Source organism: Saccoglossus kowalevskii, chromosome 4 (assembly GCF_978046115.1).
Source record: "Saccoglossus kowalevskii chromosome 4, keSacKowa6.1, whole genome shotgun sequence".
NCBI classification, from domain to species: domain Eukaryota; kingdom Metazoa; phylum Hemichordata; class Enteropneusta; family Harrimaniidae; genus Saccoglossus; species Saccoglossus kowalevskii.
In genome coordinates, this window is record NC_140644.1 from 10,709,295 (window position 1) to 10,721,736 (window position 12,442).

The 12,442-nt window shown below is 35.7% G+C and overlaps 1 protein-coding gene across 1 annotated transcript; it reads right to left on the minus strand.

Moving 5' to 3' along the window:
- Positions 1 to 748: 748 nt before the first annotated feature.
- LOC144363540 (uncharacterized) lies at positions 749 to 7,383 on the minus strand. Its single transcript, XM_078014122.2, has 2 exons — positions 7,308 to 7,383; positions 749 to 3,318 (listed from the first exon to the last, which is right to left on the minus strand). Exon 2 carries the CDS (start codon positions 3,179 to 3,181, stop codon positions 1,919 to 1,921), a length of 1,263 nt encoding a protein of 420 aa, XP_077870248.2. The 5' UTR covers positions 3,182 to 3,318; positions 7,308 to 7,383; the 3' UTR covers positions 749 to 1,918.
- Between the last annotated feature and the right edge of the window lie 5,059 nt (positions 7,384 to 12,442).

A 12,442-nucleotide genomic window follows, 5' to 3' on the forward strand; every position in this document is an offset into this window, starting at 1 on the left:
GTACAATCCACCTGATACTTCAGTCAGTTTCTTTCAATGTTTGAACTTTGCGAGATAAAATATAATACAAACTTTCTCAGTCGATAGATTTTGTATGTACCAAAATGTACATAATTGTAGCTGTCTGCTTCCTGGTTTTAAACTACTTCTATATCAATAACGGAGCCAATAGACAGTGAACAATCTCATATATTGTCATATTGAATGAAAAGCCTGATACTCTTAAAACTGTGCAACATTTAGCGAATAGCTTGTAGAGTCAGAATAAACATCAAATACTTGATGAGCTGCTGTAGGCAGGGAAAACTTGATTGGTGATTTTTATACGATAAACAGCTATCAACCTATTATCATGAAGTGTTACCTAGATGCACACACATAGTTCGAGTATAGGAAATGTTGACATCTCATTGACAATTTCCTACAATCTTGAAACCAGCCAACTAATATCAAAGAAAGCTCACTAAGTACAAATTATATCCATGCATTGTAGTTGAACATGTTTTTCATGTGTAATGGTTAGTTTCGACTGGAAACTACATAATACAAATATTCACAGTCCAATCAAGATGCGTTAGTATTAGTCACAAACATCAGCAACTGGCACGTTCTTCGGGAGAACCCCATCATGATGCTACTGGCTTGTGTCAGATTAGCATACTAATTTTGGCTGGCATATTGTTCTAATAATACCCTTGTTCCGCTTTAAGGATGGGAGGATACCTTCAAGTAAATGATGTTACTTAGATACTCTGGAATAGATTCTACATTTCATTAAAACATAGACATTTCACAGGGATAAAGCTCGTTCATTTCAATAACTACACAAAACTCAGTGGTTTCAGCCCAATGTTGCCTACTAGCAGAATGTGGCAGAAGCCTCTGCTCACCCAATGCAAACTCTGACTTTTTATTCAACTCTCAGAAAAAAACTTATAAAGTGTTACATTCTTGGAGATTTAACATAAACACTACCCTCTAAAATCATACTTGCCAATCAGATGGCAATTCTCTGTAAACAAAAGTATAAATTTAATTCACTTCTCTCCAACCCTAGACATTTTAATCATGGTGAGCAATATATCCCATGTCCAATATCATGCATACTCAGGTGTATTTACCAGTCTATCCTCGGGGGCGGACATCCGGGCATTTTCTACCGCCTGGCAACCCTCGTGGTGAAAACAAAGACCAAAAACTCGCAGAAAATGGTACTTTGCGATGGTTGTTGGGAGTCCCCTGAACAGTGTAATAAAATGAGTCCTACGTGTGTAACATATATGAATTTTACTTAATGTAAACTGTGGATTGAAACCCTAGGTTAAAACTGCATACATCATTTGTTCATCCTAAGTACTGGTGCACATTTCACAAATGTCTTTGTTAAAAATACATTTACTAGCAAAGGGAAGAATGTACAAAAAATAAACCAGAAGTCTGTCAGCTGATAGACATGTAGCCACAGTCCCGTGGAGGGACTGTGATATAGCTTGGTGTTGAAGACGCATATTAAATGAGAAAGGAATATCAAATCCATTTTTAGAATAGTAAAATATTCACTAGGAAATTGATGTTATGAAATATCAAAACAATTAAGCCTGTGGTTTTTCCAAAAAAAACATCAAACACAGTTTTAAGTGAACATTTTTCTTTTACCAAATATGGATAGTTTCACTCCGTCAACATCAGAGTTAAAAGAAGGACAAGGACAAAAGACAACCTAATGGACAACCAGTGATGTTCGAAATCGCCAAAACGATGGAAATTGATGAATTTTAACATCCAGAAAAGAATGCATGTGTAGAATCTGAATCAGAATCAGTAACAGAGATAAGTTGTTGGAACTTCTTTCATTAACACAAAGTATGAACGTATTTCATTACATTGCCCAGAAGTAATAAAGCAAAAAATTTAAACATCAGAGCTTATCAACCATGTGACTGTATAATCTGAAATCTTCCATTTCGTCAGGTGTTCCCTGCTCAACAATAAATGCTGCATGAATTAACAATTGTTTCTGTTCTTCGTCACTTGGGCACTCGTCTTCTTTAAGTGTAACAGTTAACTGTTTGTTTTCATTCATTGTTTCCCATCTATAAGTATAATTCTCACTTCTATGAATAATTAATGAGTGTCTTTGCCTAGATAATTGACTATATAAACACTCGCACTGATGACAGTAAAAATGAATTTCTGAATTAGGCATCACGGTAACACTTTTATTATTTGCATCTATGTAAGTAAAATTTTCAAGTTTACTTTCTTGTTCAACGAGTTGTCTTCTCTTTTTTGTACGACCATACAAACTTAATATACTGGCGATTTCCTCTTCATATGGATTATTATCAGTAGTATGTGTTTGCATATGATTGAGATGACTCGGCAAGGTAAATCTAGTCGTATGTTTCTTATAATTATTATTTTCCTTGATATGTGTTTGAATATGCCGTTTATGTGAGTATAAGTGGGAAAAACTCTTCCCACATTGTTCACAGTGATAAGGCTTCTCCTTGGTATGTGTTCGTATATGATATTTGAGATGACTTGACGAGGCAAAACTCTTCCAACAGAGCATACAATGATATGGCTTCTCTTTGGTATGTGTTCTCATATGCTGTTTGAGATTACTTGACTGTGCAAAACTCTTCTCACAATGCTCACAATGATACGGTTTCTCATTAGTATGCGTTTGTATATGTCGTTTGAGAATAAATAAATGGCTAAAGCTCTTCTCACATTGCTGACAGTGATAAGACTTTTCATTGGTATGTGTTTGCAGATGATATTTAAAAGTTGTTAACAGGCTGAAACTCCTCTCACATTGCTCACAATGATAAGGCTTCTCATTCGTATGTGTTCGTTTATGATGTTCGAGATACGTTGGCCGAGTAAAACTCTTCTCACACTGCTCACAATGATAAGGCTTCTCTTTGTTATGTGTTCGTATATGTCGTTTGAGACCACTTGAATGGGTAAAATTTTTCTCACACAGGCCACACTGATAAGGTTTATCATTGGTATGTGATCGTATATGATATTTGAGAGAACTTAACTGGGTGAAACTCTTTTTACATTGCTCACAATGATAAGGCTTCGCATTGGTATGGGATCGTATATGTCGTCTGAGAGACGTTATGTGGCTATAGCTTTTCTCACATTTGTCACAACGATGTATTTCCATATTCCTGAATTTTCACCTTTTACAATTTTCACATCAAATCAAAATATTCATCATTTTCAATACATGACTCAGAAATGCCAGATGTCCACTTCCTAATAATTCTTGCACTTTTCAAAGTAGCTAGTATTTTGAGAATTCTGCAATTGTGAAAAAAAAAATATACATTTGTAAAAAAGCAAGAAGAATGAAACTAACACCTGGTAGAATGGTTTCACCTTTCTATAAAAGTTTACTTGTGAGGTCAAACATTCATTCATACCTTGTATGACGTCTGGACATAACTATTCCATAACTTTTGTTTGAACTTATTGAATGAATATGGAAATTTGATTAACTAAATTATTGATTTAAAAAATTTTCAGAATTTAACTGAATTATCTGAGATGTTGCATTGAATTTGAACAATGATTGAGCCACTGATTTTATTTTAAGGAGGTATGAGTCAAATTGAGGATTTATCTCCCTGTGTTTTCATTTTAATGTCATCAGACAATTTTTTGAAAGGCAAAAGTCTGAAATGTCATGAAAAAAAGGGTTAAAATTGGCATTTTTATACTGGTTTCTATGGTGATATTATTTACTGATATCTCAAATATTTGCTTAGTGACATGAAAAAGTCATAAATTAATATTGATAAAAATTTAATATTATATTCTCAACACATATCAAAATAATTGACATATAATTTATTGAATTTCAAGGGTAATAATATTTTTGCATTATAAACAATAGATGGTATTACCACAATGCATTGCATATATCAGGTTTGGAAAATGTCATGGCAAATCTGTTTTATTACAAGCCAAAATCAAAGAAAGCTTAGAAAGAGTATTGGAGAGACGTTAAAATTAATTCAAAATTCAAGATTTGCTTTTCAAACGAGAAGCTTGGCAACTAGTATATGTCTGCTATTTGAGGTGCACAACATGAATCAATGTGATTCACATTATCAAAATTTATGATGCATACAGAAAATAAATTTGATTTTTCATCCAATGTTTTTAGTTTAATTAATTCTAGAGCACCTCTGTGACGATTTAAATTTTATTAGATATCAGAAATAGGCTAATAATAGATAATCAATATGCATGTTTATCAACATGAAACTAATCATGTCTGTGGATTACTACAATCACATATTTCAGTGAAATATTGTTCAGTATGTGAAATATTAATGCTATACATGATGTAATCTTTGTAACAGCAAAAACTAACACATAATAAATCCATTTAAATTTGTGTTGAAGTTCGCAATATCCCGCATAATTTCGGGTTTCAACTAGCTTGAATAGAACGTCTCCGAACGCAAAAAAAAAATCACACGTAGAATGCACTCGACACAAGGAACTATCGGTGTAAACTGACTGCTGAGTGCACAACTTTTAGCCCAGCTCATTTCTAAATTGTCTTTAAGTTTCATTTATCATTATTTAGTAAAGAAATAATTGTAATGATTTATTATATCAGTATTCGTGCTGACCAACCAATGACTTCAGAACGATCAAAGTTTCGAAAAACTCCCGGCACTCTTTGTGCAATACGCGTCAGATTAGTGTTGAAAGAACGCTGACCTGCAGCGTCAATGTCGAACTGAACAGTTTGTTACGCATTACTTATTATCACTGCACAAAGCAGCTTTAAATACCACTCATTTGCGTATTCTGATATGTTCAAATTACAAGTCCCTGTCGGGTAACAAAGTTATGTTCAAGTCATCTGGTTACTTTAATCAGTTTAATAAATGTTTTACGCCCTAAATCTGAAAGAAACAGTTGGTTAATTCCATTAAAACATGCATGATTCACGCTAGGAAACTGCTGTCCTTTCAAAGTTATCAAAACATTAGATTATACCATAAATGACTAACTTTATAAACTTACTAGAACCTTTGTGTTCTATGGCTGTTAGACGCGGAAAATTTAATGTTCAAGCCAGAAATAGTATTGAAATATTCACCAGAATACAAGATGAACAGAAATGTTAGGAAATGAATTTCAGTGAAATTAGTTTTTAATGTTTCTTTCCCAACTATATACATTAAAGTTTTTTCTTCCCAGTTTTAGCGTATCATGTGTGCCATTTCACTACAATAACATTACCTTACAAAACATAGTGCGTGATAAAAAAGTTTGTATTTACTGATGCCTGATATTAATAAATAGTTCGGATGTCACATTCTTTTTTTCCCACAGTACGTTTTCAGATGTGACAACTACAGAAAAATGGTCATGCCTTGTGTGGTGATTGACCACAAAATTGAAGGCTGCCTGTGGCAGAGGTACTATTGCATAAAGCACAAAGACCTATAAGAAGATGATTGCGTCAATGTATGACGATTACTAGTTACCTATGTCCTACTTGCCATTCGCAAGGGACGCCGGGAACCAGCCAATAAAACGCACGCTAAAACCCAAAGGCTCATGGGTAGATGCTTGTTTGTAAACAATGACATGCTATGGTCATCTGAAGCGTGCGCAGTTGACTCTCCCGCCTTAATATTTAATAGTGACGTAATTTGAAACAAACGACATTAAAATATGCGACAACAGATGGATCTAACACTTTTATGATAGTATATAGGTCAGTATTTGTGTCCAGGGCAGGGGGGGAGTTGCATGACACAATTGGTTGAAATAATCATCTCATTTGCATAAATTAATATTCATGAGCCATAAAAAACTCGTCTTTTCAGTAAAATTGTGCCAAAATGCTTTCCGACAGCATACATGTACATGTTAGTTCTAAATTGACTGATACTATCGTTACGAGCTGAAAAAATAATCGGAAAAATAATGTATAATAAGACTAGTTACGAACCACATCGAGGTCACGACTCGGTTCAACTGGTTCGTAACCAGTCTTGTGATTGGTTGTTGACAAATGCTGAACAGGCCACGCCTCCAACGGTGTCGTGCGTTCGGACTAACCATTAGGAATTCCTAAATGGAGTCAATTTGTGCAGTTTTCTTGATTTATTCTGCAGATATCGGTAAAATATAGGTAAGGCTTTGGCGAAATTTGAAGGAGCAACTAATATTCTTCAACCTGGTATTTTTTTTAGATTTTATTTTTCATTCTTTTCGTCTGTTTTTTCGAGTTTAAAAAATGTGAGCTGGCTGGAGCCTTCATCCCTTGTCTATTTCTTACACTAGATACCAGCCGATACCCCCCCCCCCCCCCCCGCTAATAGATACTGCGTATTACAGTTGATTATAGTTCCTGGGCTCCCTGTGGTAAGCACAGGTTTTTTCATTACCATTATCTTAGCAAGTTACGAAATTCATGAAGAATGCAGAGGCACGTTTATATTTCACTCTAGTACTATTTTAGAACCATTTTATAGCGAACTATGTTTTGCAAGGTAATGTTATCGTAGTGAACAGCGCACGTGATACACTAACACTTGGAGGAAAGAAACATTCTGTTAACGAATATAGTTGGGAAATAAACATTAAAGACTAATTTCACTGAAAGGGGTTTCCTAACATTTCCGTTCATCTTGTATTCTGGTGAATATTTCAATACTATTTCTGGCTTGAACGGGTTCGATTTTCGGCGTCTAACAGTCATAGAACACAAAGGTTCTAGTAAGCTTGTAAAGTTATTTATTTATTGTACATTATAATGTTTTGGCATTTAGGAAATGATTGCACTTTTCTAAAGCAAGTCTTGTATATTTTATTCTAATTACTAAACATTTCATTCGGATTCAGGGCGTAAAACGTCTTATTAAAGTGATTAAAGTAACCAAGTGACTTTCGCATAACTTTGTTAACCGCCAAGGTCTTGTAGTTCGAACATATTCGATATGCAAATGAGTTCTATGCAAATCTGCTTTGTGCAGTGATGATAAGTAACGCGTATCGAACTGTGCGGAGTTCGGGGCGACTGACGTCGAAACGTTCCATTCAGATCGGATGGCGCCCTATCGTGCCAATCCCCCCCCCCCCCCCCTGGTCCAGGGGCTGTACAAATCTACATCGACTGGCAAGTATTTTCAAACTCGACAAGCCGTGACGAGTGTCACTGCGTCGGTCAACACGACAGGTCGAGATTCGAAAAAGAATCAGAACTGATTTAAATCTACATATACAATATGACCACCCACTGTTGGTAGTATACTTACGACTCCAAATCTGAGATATGTATACCAATGCAGAGAGAAATCAAGCAACCCTTATCAAACAACTACGAACACAAAATGGAAGCTGATACAGCATCGCCCTCTACAGACAAATGTGATGGTAACTTCGTTTTCTGAATTGAGTTTGTGTGCCCGTAGACTCGATTTGCACGCTCTGGTACTAATATACTGCCCTTGACGGTAATTGCTAATATTATATACAGGGACGACCAAGCGGCCCAAATCGCCGAGTGTCCTTCGGGAGCCAAGGCCAGGTTACAGTAGCGTAGTGACAAAAAAACACGAACCGAATCTAGTTTGCTCATGATTTGATGTTCATTGGCTTACCTGTTTTAGCAAATAGAAAAAATCATCACTAATTTACAGAAATTCATTTATTTAATAAAAAGTAGTGACAAAAAAATACACGTTAATTCTTTCATTTTGAGAAATGAGCATTCTCTTGATTTGTAATACTGACTTTTCTTTTACAATTACATTCATTTTAAATTATATACATATTGTCATTAAACGATAGATTGTTATTTCTAAAGATGCAATAAATATATTAATATTAGTAGTAATATAAGTGGATATACTGTTACAGTATTAATCTAATAAACTGATACTGTTCTAGTGTTTATTACGTACCCCACCACAAACACACATTATTCGTTATATGGTAAAAGAGACAAAGGGAGCATATTCGCGTATACATTGATAAAACCCAGAACACTCAAGGGGGTGAAAAGTGTGATATGTAACATCGATTATTCTATATCATTATGCGATGGCCACAATTGGTCACGGATTTAAAAACAGTTCTTCCGTCTCGTAACTTTGTTATTTGATACCGGTGTTCACAAACTTTCAGAATAAGCGATTCGAATTTCGACCACATTCTTCAATATTGCGAAAATCTCCTTCAATTATTATTATTATTATTATTATTATTATTATTATTATGGTTTTATTTCAGACATAGTCCATGTATAAAGAAAAAGATACAAACAAATATGTAATAAAATAAAATAACAAACCATACAGATTTGAAAACTATAGTAAACTGAGTAGACTACCTTTGTCCAATGCTGCACTAAAGTAGATTTCCATCTCACATCGCTATTGAGCAAGGCACACACGAGCGTATTGTTTGATGTTTATAGTCGATCCACAAAGCATAAATTAGCTTTCTATATAAACCGGTAAATGTATTTGTACGGTTTTCAACGAACATAGTGCTTGCGCTACAGTCACGGGCGTACCCCAACAGTTTACGAACAGCGTTATTATAACTGACCCGATTGGCATTAACAGTTGATTTTCTATACATACACCATAACTGGCAGCAATACAAGCTAGAACAGAATGTTTAAAATAGCAAAATTTTTATTTCGTGGCTACAGTTCTTAAATTTACGTAGCATAATGTTTGCCCGCACACAGAATAAACGTTTCTGACAATCAATGTCCGCATCGTCTTTCAGGTCACGAGTTATTTTATGTCCTAGATAATTAAACTGGTCAACAAAGTCAACATTATTATTATATAAACACAATGGTGGGCAAATGCCCATGCAATTACGATCATAGAAATGCATAGATTTAGACTTGGTTGAGTTGTAGGTAATGTCATGGTCTTCAGCGTATAACTCACAAATATGTAACATTTTGCGCAAACCTTTAATAGAGGGCGCAATTACACACATATCACCTGCGTAGCTCAAATTGTTTATAACTCTATGGCCAATAAGACAGCCACACGGCATGCTATTGAGTGTTACACTGAGATTATCCATACAAATACTAAACAGCGCTGGAGACATTACTCCTCCCTGTCGAACTCCATTGGAAACATTAACAAATTGTGAGATGGTACTTTCCCATCTAACACAGTACAACTGGTTGCAATACCAATTTACAAGAACACGAATGATATACGCTGGAACATAACGTTCAATACACTTGTTAAATAACGTTCCATGGTTTACTCTGTCGAAAGCCTTGGACGCGTCAAGAAAACACACAAATACACTGCTACCAAGGCTATTATACTGGCGAATGGTTTCTTTTAAGAGCAGAATACAGAGGTCTGTGGAATGTTTCTTTTTAAAACCAAACTGGTTGTCTGTAGTTTCAAAAAAAAACTTGTCACACCTCTTGAGTAATATATGTTCAAAAATTGTTGACAACACAGATGTTATTGCAATAGCACGATAATTGTCTGTGCTGGTAATATCTCCAGTTTTATTTTTCAAGAGCGGCACTATAACAACTTTCATCATAGACCGAGGGAGTGTGCCGTGCACAAAGAATGGCGACATACACATTGACAAATGCGGAGTAACCACAGTCCCTCCACAATGAGGGACTGTGTACTAACACTGGGAGCCGCACTTACTTCAAGTGTTCCGCACCATCCAAACCACTAGATTTTTCGAGCGACAATTTTTTAATAATCCCATCAATTTCCACTGAGGACACATGAGCATTTTCGTGAATTTCAGTGATATGATTTAGCACTTTAGTCTTATACGTGTCATTCGTGACGAGTTCAGAGACGATTCAAAACATTCCCAACAAAAGATGGAATGAAAGTGGCGTATGATTTCATGACTTCTTTCCAGAACGAGCGTTCGTCTTTATTTAAAAGGTGAGTGGCTAGTTTGTCTGCAGTCATACGAGAATGTGCAGATTTGCAGTTGCGCAGTGCGAGCTTGAATTCGGCCCTCGCCGATCTCATAGTGTCATGAACAGCGCCCTCCATTGGTTTGCCAGCAAGACGCCTAATTAGGACCTCGAACTAAAAAAGTGAAACAAAATATGCTGTCCAACTGTAAGGCCATCGCTGATTGGTTATAAAGTTGGACGATGATTTCAAGATGGCGTCACGCACGACTTTGTTATAATTTAGATTTCTTCCATATTCTCATGTTCTTGGCTGTGCTCATAATAATTTAGTACTTCACAGTTACTTTTACAATGCACTCGCAACCATTTTTTTTCTGTGACATTGTTAGCTCTGTGGCACAAGGGTTCAAATAACATTCCAATTGACAAAATGTGATCCTGAAGTGGCAACACTTTGGCTAGTACCATTATACACAAAGATTTTGTAGATTTCATAATTCAAACTGAAACCGAGGTTTCACTCTACTCCCCCTAAACCCCAACATTCTTTCCCCATCCTTGTAATAGACCATTTTCCGTACACTGCGAGAATCACGCGTTATGCGTGAAATCGAACGTAAAAACAGGACAAACAAAGGTCATAGCGTCGTAGTGGCGTCAAACATCGCGTGGGATTCGACAAACGCGAAAGTATTTTGGGGACATTTCCATGCTTAATAATGTGCTGTCCACATTTGATGATAGGCAATTTCGATTAAGTAAGGGTATTCGGAAGCAATATTCCTCTGTCGAAGATCGGCCGGTCGGTGTGAGCTACGAAATAAGGAAATTTGAGTTCAAAATCAAATCGTTCGATTTTTGCGGCAGACGTTCGACGCGCGTCTTTCATGCATCTCGTGAGATCTCACAATTGTACGGGAAATCACCCATTGTGCATGCTTGTCCATATAACTATACTGCCCTCAAGAGGGGCTCAATATACAATTTAAATGGGAGAGGGGCAGCGTTAGTATTAGAGTTATGGGTTGGGGGGGGGGTCCAGAGTACGTAAAATAGTGACAATGACATTAATTTACTTCTTTTGGGAATTTTTTAGTCTGAAATGAACAAGATATTAACATTTAGTTCCATACACGAATGCTCAAGAAAATAGATCAGAATTAACTATGCTTTGACTTTCAAATTTTCTGATACAATGTGACTACTTTACCTATTAAAATTTGTCCTTGACAAATGAAGGCTTGAACAACATCGCTCTCTACAGATAAATATGTTAGTAACTTTGTTCAAGTTCAAATTTTGAACTGCAGAACATGTTATTGCAACACATACTGGAGAGATTTTTTGCTGGTTTACATCTTTTGGAAATCTGTTTACATATGTGTCGCCACCAAATGGGGTCTATTTTTTAAACCAAAATGTCTCAAATGGAGTCCTATTTTGAGCAAACGTGTCTTTATTTTTATTTGGCCCAAAATTATTGAAAAAAAATATATATACAAGTGTGCAAATCAAACTTTTAGCATAAAAAGTCACAAAAACACTCTAAATAACAGAATTATAACTAGAAAATAATTACTTGGAGACAAATCTAGTGATTTTTGTATTTTTATTGGAACATTGCAGATACTCACTGGGACAGTGTCTAAAACCAGGCACTGATTGTATATTTATCCTCAACACCATTCCAAGCACAGTTGTTCTTCATAATGAAATCTAAACTACTGTATGCCTCTTTGAGGCTACTTATGTCATTACAAAATATTTATAAAGAAATACACTCAGCACAACAAACCCATTTCTTTCATCTTTATAAATTTCAATGGCAGTTAAATACGTCAAGCCTATCAACGAGCACAGAGCCCAACGTCATTTAAAAATGTTTCAATTTTATTTAATTGGCCAATGGAACCCTCTAGTTTCAATTTAAATAGTAAAATTTATAAATATTTGTAAAGATGAAGGGAAGGGAATAAGCTATTGTTGCGCAGAGAGTATATGTACAACCAAAATTGAATTTCAGAAATATTTGCTTGATAGAAGTCTTATTCCGCACATCTAATCAATTGCACTACACACCCCCTTTCTCATATGCATGATTACTCCAAAATGTTGCCACTAACTGCATTATAAAACTCTCTTCGCTAAACACAATTTACATTACAATTGAGTACTAGTAGGTCTTGAACACCATGTAATACATACAAAAGAACAATGGCGTAAGTAAAATTAAATAATTATTTAAAAATAAGACATAGAAATAAAATTATTTACAGTAAACATTGCACAGATGACAATCATTAACTGAAATCTAAACATGCACCAGCAAGAAATAAGCTGTAGTTTTGGAATATCACCCCCACCCCACCAGCAACCCCACGAACATCCCACCACCCCCACCCCACCAGCAACCCCACGAACAAAAACACCAGCAACCCCACGAACATCCCACCACCCCCACCCCAATTCCGTCAACCACTATTCCATCACAGGCTTCTGTATGGAGCC

Coding starts and splice junctions, on each gene's coding strand:
- LOC144363540 (XM_078014122.2), bottom strand. CDS start 3,181: ATGGAAATACATCGTTGTGACAAATGTGAGAAAAGCTATAGCCACATA.